Below are 8,265 nucleotides of genomic sequence, written 5' to 3'. Positions count from 1 at the left end.
GAGTCGGGGCCGACTCGACGGCACATAACAACAACAACAACAACATGTGTGTGTAGGTGTGTGTGTTATGCACCCTGGGGGATGGAAAGCACAGAGTAGTTGAGAAGACAACATCCATCAGTGGTACGGGCAACTCAGGTCAGGGAGGCATCACAGTAGGGAAGGACTCAGAAAGACATTAATAGCTGGAGAGACAACCAAGTGACAAGCGCAACAGCAGTCATTTAGAAGTGAAGGCACACTTACCAGTCGCATCATTTTTATATAGTCATTTGGTTTACAATGTGGACACGAATGCTGTGGTCTAGCTCTTTTAGACTGCCTCTCTCTCATTGTGTCTTGAGACTGAAGAGTTATTCTTTCTAATAACCTCCAGCTTCTCACTTCACCATTGGTAAAGCGAAGCTTTATCAGTACCCCAGGCAATTATTTAGGGAATTTGCTGACAGAACCAGCTTGGCAAAGTTTTAGGAAGACATGAGACAAATCTTAATTTTTTTAAACTGATACTTTGTTGCCTTAATATATGTTTAACTGTTTTATCCTAATCTCATATTGAGGAAAATTTTCAAAAATTAAAAATATAGGATAGCTGACAGATTATAACTCTGAGCGATCACTTATTTAATAAGACATTTTCTGTGTTTGGATTGTAGGAATATTGTAATACGGTCCAGCTAGATTCTGGGATAGATTACCGGAAAAGGACTCTTCCTGCTGCAGGAAAACTCTATTACCTGTAAGTTTCCTTTTACATTTTAAGTTTCTATGTTTGCTACCTAATAATTAATGAGGAATTGATGAGAAAAATAAACAAGGTAATTATTAGAACATGAAAAGCTAGTTCTGAAAGCTCTGATATTTAAACTGTACAGTGTTATATTAACTTCTTTAAACTGTGTTTTTTGCAGTTCACATTTGCATCAGTTGGATGTGCGATTGGATGAAACCCTAATTAGTTTTTTGGGAGGAGTGATGACAGATGGTTAAGAAGTAATGAGTATCCCCTCATAAGAGACTCTTGTATTAAAAGAATATCTTTTTTGTGCTAAAGTAATTAGTTATTTGTGGACAACATCTAACAAGTGTGCCACTTCCATTCCCTAAAAATTATTTTATTTTGTCAGATGATCTGTTTGTATTTACCCTTGTTGATTGACTTCCGTCCATAACTGGTAAAAAATGTATGTACAAGTATAACTGGATGCTTTGTCTTTTAAAAGCTAAACCTCTTTCAGTCAGGAGCAATTTGTAATAATAAATGTATTCAACACATACAGATAATGCTGAAAGAAAAATACAACTTGTTTTAAAATGTCATTTGTGAGAACCTGCAAAACAAAAAAGTGTATTACAAATACCATCTGTTGTTTGGTATATACAGGCAGCATTTAGCACATAGTGGGTGCTCAGGAAATAGATCTATCTAAGGGCTAATTGTGATGGAAGTAAGAAACATGTTTCCAGTAATTTAAATTTCGATGGCAATGTACATATGAGAGGTTCAGAAAAGTTCTTGTCTCTGCCACCTTGTAAGCAGAAGTACTTTGCTGTTTTTGAAGCAAAGATTAGCTAGAAAAAAATCACATAATTAAAATTGCATACATTATGTTGTACCAAGGGGACTCTTTCAGTTTATTATTCAGACTCTGATGATTATTATAGGAGGTTCTTCATCTTCCTTTAAGTACTTTGTCTTTAAAGTACTTCATAATTTTTAAGAAAATTCTTATAGCTTTTTTTCTGCTTTAACATTTACTTCTTTTTTGGTTTCTTTTATGTTTGTATTTTCTGATTTGTTTATTTTTCTGGTTTACAACTTTTCCCTGATTTTTTGCTATTTCTTAATCTTCCAGATGTGTAGTATTTATTCATCAATTTATTATCATTCTCTGTATTCTTTTTCAAAGGGGTTAGTCCTTTGTAGCTCAATTCTCCCACACAGTGTATCCTTGTATGTGAGAATTAAAATATTCTCCTAACAGGAAATTCCTTAAAGAAAGATGGAAGTCTGAGTGTAAACCATGACATTCGTTTGATAATTAGAGAGATCCCAGTGGTATTTTTCAGGCAGTGGAAATGTGGCCTTTGCTTGGAGGATGGTCATTTTTTCTCTCTGACCCACCCTGTCTTGCCCCTTCCTCTTCCTGATTAAAAAGAACACAATTCTAACACAATGAAATTCTGTTTTACACTAGAAGCACGTATTGGGGAAAAACAGAATCAAACAGTGTTCCAGAGTCCAGGAAACTAGAATCTATAAAATATACCATGAAATTTTGGAAAGCTTTCTTCAAGTTAGCTAAACAGGTATACCTCAAGATTTGTACATTAATTGAACATTAGTCAGCTTGACTGTAGTGTGATAGCCAAGAATAGAGTCTTGGGCACACCTCCTCAGAGACATGTACCACTGAGGAGAATTAGAATGAAACTGCCTCAGAAGTGGAAGAATAATAGTAGACAACAAGATGGGGTACTAGGGACGTATGTTATATTGGTTTACATGATTACTTGAGTCAGACTTTTACTATGACAGAGTAAAAAAAAAAACAAAAAAACAGAAAAACCTGTGGTCATGTTAGGATTTTCAGTTTAACTAGGTTTGTTTTATCTTGCTCTTATCCAAAAACTTATCAATCTAATTTCTCCCCTGAAGCAGACTTTATTATTCCATCTATATAATGTCGTATTAAACTGTGTTTGATTTGTAGCCTCTATTTTTTTTTGTTGTTGTTGTTGTTGTTTGTTTTCTTTTCTCTGTTTGACCTTCTGCTCAAACCTCTGGAATTGGCTCCTGAATTTGCAAGTTCAGATTATCTCCTTGTCAATTTCATTTGTACCCCAAATGTGCCTGAAAAGAAAAAACAAAATTCTAGCCTTCCTCCAGGGGAACACCACTCACTAGCTCAGAATTTCTTGTAAGTAGAATCTAATATATGACCTTTAACTAAATAAAAATACTCATCATCCCAATATTTTATTAATCTAACTGCCTAAAAGCCAATTAAAATATCTGAAAATATCATCCAATTAACATCAAGAAATACCAGAGACTTTAAAAAGTATCCACAAAGTTGACATGGAATCATTTTTATAGTTCATAATATTGTCTGCGTTCCATAAGAACTGATTTGTACAAGGTATCACATGTTAGTATTATAATCCATTTCAGTTATTTAATATCATTTTAAATTTAGATATCCTAGAGTACCTTATGGGAGCTGTGATAGCATAGTGCCTTAGGCACTTGACTGCTAAGCAGAAGGCTGGTGGTTCAAACCCACCAGCCACTCCTCGGAAGGAAGATGGGGCAATCTACTTCCGTGGTGATACTGCCTCGGAAACCCAAGGAGTGGTCGCTATGAGTCGGGTCCGACTCGACAGCACATACCAACCAACCAACTAGAGTACTTTATAAGTAAGGCCAGAGTTTTTTGGTCCACCCCGTGACATTTTTAGCCCCATATAAAACAAACTCAGAGAACGTGAATTTAGCAAGTTATATGCTACAGAGAGTTTGAGTGCAAATATCCAAACTTTTGCATAGGTTAAAACACTCCACCACTGTGTACTTTCTCATTCTGTGGTAACTGCATGACCACCACTGAGATGAATACAAAGTCAATTTCTTCCTGGTTACTTGGTGGGTAGGCCTCATTAAAATCCCCTCATGTGGAATATGGTTTGCCAAAATCTAAACAGTTCAACCAAGTATTGAACTTCTTGTTTGCATCTGGGTGGAGGATTGGACCAGTAATTTATGTTGAGCCACCTGGTGTTTGTGAAAGATGGCTACATTCTATGGTTTAACTGTTTCAGATTAGTTCTCTGCTTGGGTACTGGTGACACTAAAATTACCATTTTAGATATGCAATGTACATCTGTTATCAGACAGAAAACACCACTGAGAGGTCTTTGAAATGCTGCCCCAGGCCTTTTTGGTGTCACTTCTATGAAGGCCTACTGGTTTTCTGGGAGACAGGAAGTTAGGTCATGTTGGTTGCACCTTCACTTTCTGTCCCTTTTTCATTTCAAGATATGAACAGTAAAGGTTCTTTTTCTAATCCTGTTGAAGGAGTTGAGAGGGGAATGTTTCTACTGAAACACTAACACCACCGTACTCATAATACAAACACCCCACCGCAGTGCAGAAGCCATGGCCATAAGCAAAGACTTTAAACTGAACTGAAAGAGACGGGATGGTGAGTCTGGGATTCGATTTTTACCATGTTGTTATTGTTACCTGCCATTGAGTTGGTCCCCAACTTTGATGACTCCATGCATAATGGAATGAAACATTGCCTAGTTTTGAACCACCCCCATGATCGGTTGGGGATTTGACCCTTGTGATCTATAGGGTTTCGTTGGCTGATTTTCAGAAGGAGCTCACCAGTCCTCTTTCCTAGCCCAGCTTAGTCTGGAAGCTCAGTTGAAACCTGTTCAGCATCATAGCAACACACGGCCTCCACTGGCAGACAGATAGCAGCTGTGCATGAGGCTCACAGGTCAGACTCGAACTCAAGTCTCCTGCATGGAAGGCAAGATTCTACCACTGAACCACCAATTACAGACTAATAAGTTAGCCTGTTATTATTTCATGGATGCTGGTAGAAGACGCAGAGACCTAGGACAGAGACAAAGGATTTATTAGTCTTAATGGAGCTAGCAGCATGAACATTGCAGCATGTTTGTGTCACTTTCTTCCTTGCCTTCAAGTCCTTTAAGGCACCTCAGATGGATGTCTGCATAGGCAGAAGATTGTGTTCCAGGAGAGAAACTGAGTTCAGGGAATCTACCATTCATTATAGAGCCAGAAGTAAGCCAGCCTACTTCCTCCCCAAAGGAGGCAGTGTCTCATTCCTTACAATTGGTCTTTGCAAACACAGCCTTGAGAAATGGTCAGCATAGATGTGTCGTAGCCTGAGACACTCACAGAGGACTGCCTCTCCCAACAGGGAGCTTCTGCCAGACTTTTAATGTTAAAGAAGCCAGTCTTTCTCCTTTTATTTTCAGTTGGCTCTAATCCATTGAAATCATCTACCACTTCATTGTTCAGTTATTTAATACTTAAAGTAAATTGTCTCAAGACCATTAGAATTTCATTGGATCATCCTAAATATGATGAAAAATACAATTTATAATTTCTCAAACACAGCCCAAATATTCACATATTTTTAGCTGGCTGATATAGTTGATGCATTTATCTACCTTTTGAACAGATTTCAAAAAGAACTTTATCTGTAAATATTTTTACCAATGGAAGTTTCGATCTCAAGTACTCTTATTTTTCACTTGGGAAATCCCTATTCCAAATAGAAAACCATTTCTGAGAACATATCCTTGAACACCATTAAAAAACAGACAAAACTAGTTAGCTGGCACAGAGCTTCAAGATCATAGCTCTGTGTTAGAAGAGCCATGAAAATAAAGCCTGATGCTCGTCTATGTGAAACCCCATTTCCCCTGTAATAGTCCCCCCACATGCTTTTCCCCTAACTAGGAGAACTGGATCAAAAAACATTTCTTAGCTGGACTCTTACATCTTCCCCTTTTTTAGTAGTTGCTTCAGAGTTTGGAGTAAACACCTTTAACTTATCAAAGTCTACCTTCAAATAATATGCCATTCACATATAGTGTCAGAATCTTAGAACTCTATGTTCCTTTCTCGGCATCCTGGCTTTTGTGCTATTGTTGTCATACATTTTATTGTATTATGTTATATAACCTTATTATATAATTATGTGTTTTATTTTATGTTATTCTTTTATGTTATAAATTCCATGTTACACTGTTATTATTTTTTGCTTAAACAGTCAATAATTCTTTAAAGAGGTTTTTAAAGTAGAAAAAAGTATTCGTTTGGCTGCAGGGAAAGGCCACAAGAAAAAAAAAGAAGAAAAAGGCTTTTACATTTACATATGTATTTGCCATTTCTTTTGTTCTTCTACATCAAAATTTCTATCAGGTATCACTTTTCTTCTTCCTGAAGGACTTTGTTTAACATTTCTTACAGTTTGTAACCAAGTTCTGCTAGTAGTGAAGAGTCTTATCTTTTATATGTTTCAAAAAGTTGGTTTCACTTTTATTTCTGAAAGATAATTTGCTGGCTAGAGTTTAAGTTGAAGTCCTCCCCCCGCCATCCGCTTCCCCCTGTCTTCAGTACTTTCATAAAGTTGCTCCATTGTCTTCTGGCTTGTACTATTTCTGATGGAAAATACACTGTTATTCTTAATCTTTGTTTTTCTTTACATAGGGGTCTTTACTGGCTACTTTTACAATTTTTTCTGTCATTGGTTTTAAGCAATTTTTGCCTTGGTGTTGTTGTTCTCTTTATGTTTCGTTTGCTTGGGGTTGATTGTGCTCCTTTTTTATTTTATTTTTATTTTTGCAGTGTTTCCTCTCCTCCCCTCCCATCCCTGGTAACCTACAAAGATAGCTTCCTTCCATATATAAGCCTTTCTTTGACTTTTTACAATAATGAACTAAGACAATATTTGTCCTTCTGTGATTAACTTATTTCACTCAGCATAATGTCTTCCAAGTTCATCCACATTATGTGGTGTTTTGCAGATTCTACATTATTCTTTAGTGTTGCATAGTGTTCCATTGTGTGTATGTACCACAGTTTGGTTATCCATTCTCCTGTTGATGGGGACCTAGGTTGTTTCCATCTTTTTGCTATTGTAAATAGTGCTGCGATGAACATGGATGTGCATATATCTGTTCTTGTCCTGACTCTTACTTCTTTAGAATATATACCTAGTGTGGTGGTTTAGTTTGGGTGTCAAGTTGGCTGGGTCTGGTTGACTGGATGGGCAGCTATATGTAGTTATTCCCCATGGTGAGACTGGTAATTAACTCCATGGTGGACTCTATTGGAGCAGCTGAATAGCTGCTCTGGGTATGTGGTCTGCTTCCCGTATATAGGAAACAGCTTTGGGAATGGTCTCTAGCTTATGGTACACTTGAACCCTGCATGTAGCTGTGTTGTTGTTCAGCAGCCTGCTGTGCTCTGTCGGCCTTGGGACTTTCAATGGACTTGAATTAATGGCCTGCTGTGTGGTTTGGTAACATTGTGACTGTGCCTTTTTACTTGTCAACTTTGGGCTTGTCAGCCTCAGCAGCCAGCAGCTGAGTGAAGAAAAGCCTCCAGCTTCAGTGGGCCAGGAGCAGGAGGCAGAGCTGAAGCCCAAGGTTGAGGGGCTTTCACCCAGCCCCTAGAGCCTGGCACTTTGAACTCAGACTTAAAGCCTCCAAACTGTAAGAGAATAAACTCCTGTTTCTTCAAGCCATCCCATTTGTGGTATATTTGTGTTGGAGTGGCGCTAGGTAACCAAAGCACCTAGTAATGGGATTGCTAGGTCAAATGGTATTTCTCATTCCAACTTTTGAAGGAGTTGCCATACTGCTTTCCACAGTGGTTGTATCATTTTACAGTCCCACCAGCAGTGTAAGAGAGTCCCAATCTCTCCACATCCTTGCCAACATTTGCTATTTTCTGTCTTGTTGAACTTTTTGCTATTAGTGCTGGGGCCAGATAGTATCTTATTGTTGTTTTGATTTGCGTCTCTCTAATGAGTCGGGGCCGACTTGACGGCACATAACAACAACAACAACAACAAATGACTAATTATCATGAACATTTCTTCATGTGTTTGTTGGCTGCCTGAATATCCTCTTTGGTGAAGTGTCTATTCATGTCTTCTGCCCATTTTAAAATTGGATTGTTTATCTTTTTGAGGTGTTGGAGTTTTCTATAAATTTTAGAGATAAGTCCCTTGTCAGATATGTTGTTGTTGAATATTTTTTCCCAATTTATAGGTTCTTTTTTTACTCTTTTGGAGAAGTTTTTTGAAGCACATAAACATTTAATTTTTGGAAGGTCTCATTCATCTATTTTATCTCCTACTGTTTGTACATTTTGGGTTATGTTTAACAGTTTATTTATGCCATAAATTAAACCAAAAAAACCAAACTCACTGCTGTCAAGTAGGATCTGACTCATAGTGACCCCCCCCCTTGGGTTTCCAAGACATTATCACTACGAAGTAGATCGCCCAATCTTCTTTCTGAGAAGTGGCTAGTGAGTTTGAACCACCATCCCTCTGGTTAGCAGTCAAATGCCTGAGGCACTACACTACCAGAGCTGCTATGCCATAAATTAGGGCCCCTAACGAGCTCTGGTAGCGTAGTGGCTAAGACACTTGCCTGCTAACCAGACGGCTGGCGGTTCAAACCCACCAGCCACTCCTCGGAAGGAAG

At 37.9% G+C, this 8,265-nt stretch overlaps 1 protein-coding gene across 1 annotated transcript in view; it reads left to right on the top strand.

Moving 5' to 3' along the window:
• AFG1L (AFG1 like ATPase) overlaps positions 1-8,265 on the top strand; it is a 341,083-nt gene that overhangs the window by 241,646 nt on the left and 91,172 nt on the right. The window contains exon 8 of the mRNA XM_007940863.1: positions 657-739. Coding sequence (XP_007939054.1) covers positions 657-739 — 83 coding nt within the window. The remainder of the gene's footprint in view (positions 1-656; positions 740-8,265) is intronic.

This window comes from Orycteropus afer, unplaced genomic scaffold (assembly GCF_000298275.1).
Source record: "Orycteropus afer afer isolate SDZICR_OR568_19922 unplaced genomic scaffold, OryAfe1.0 scaffold00072, whole genome shotgun sequence".
NCBI lineage: Eukaryota > Metazoa > Chordata > Mammalia > Tubulidentata > Orycteropodidae > Orycteropus > Orycteropus afer.
The sequence above is the reverse complement of the archived record's forward strand: the minus strand, read 5'-3'. Positions and strand labels throughout refer to the sequence as shown.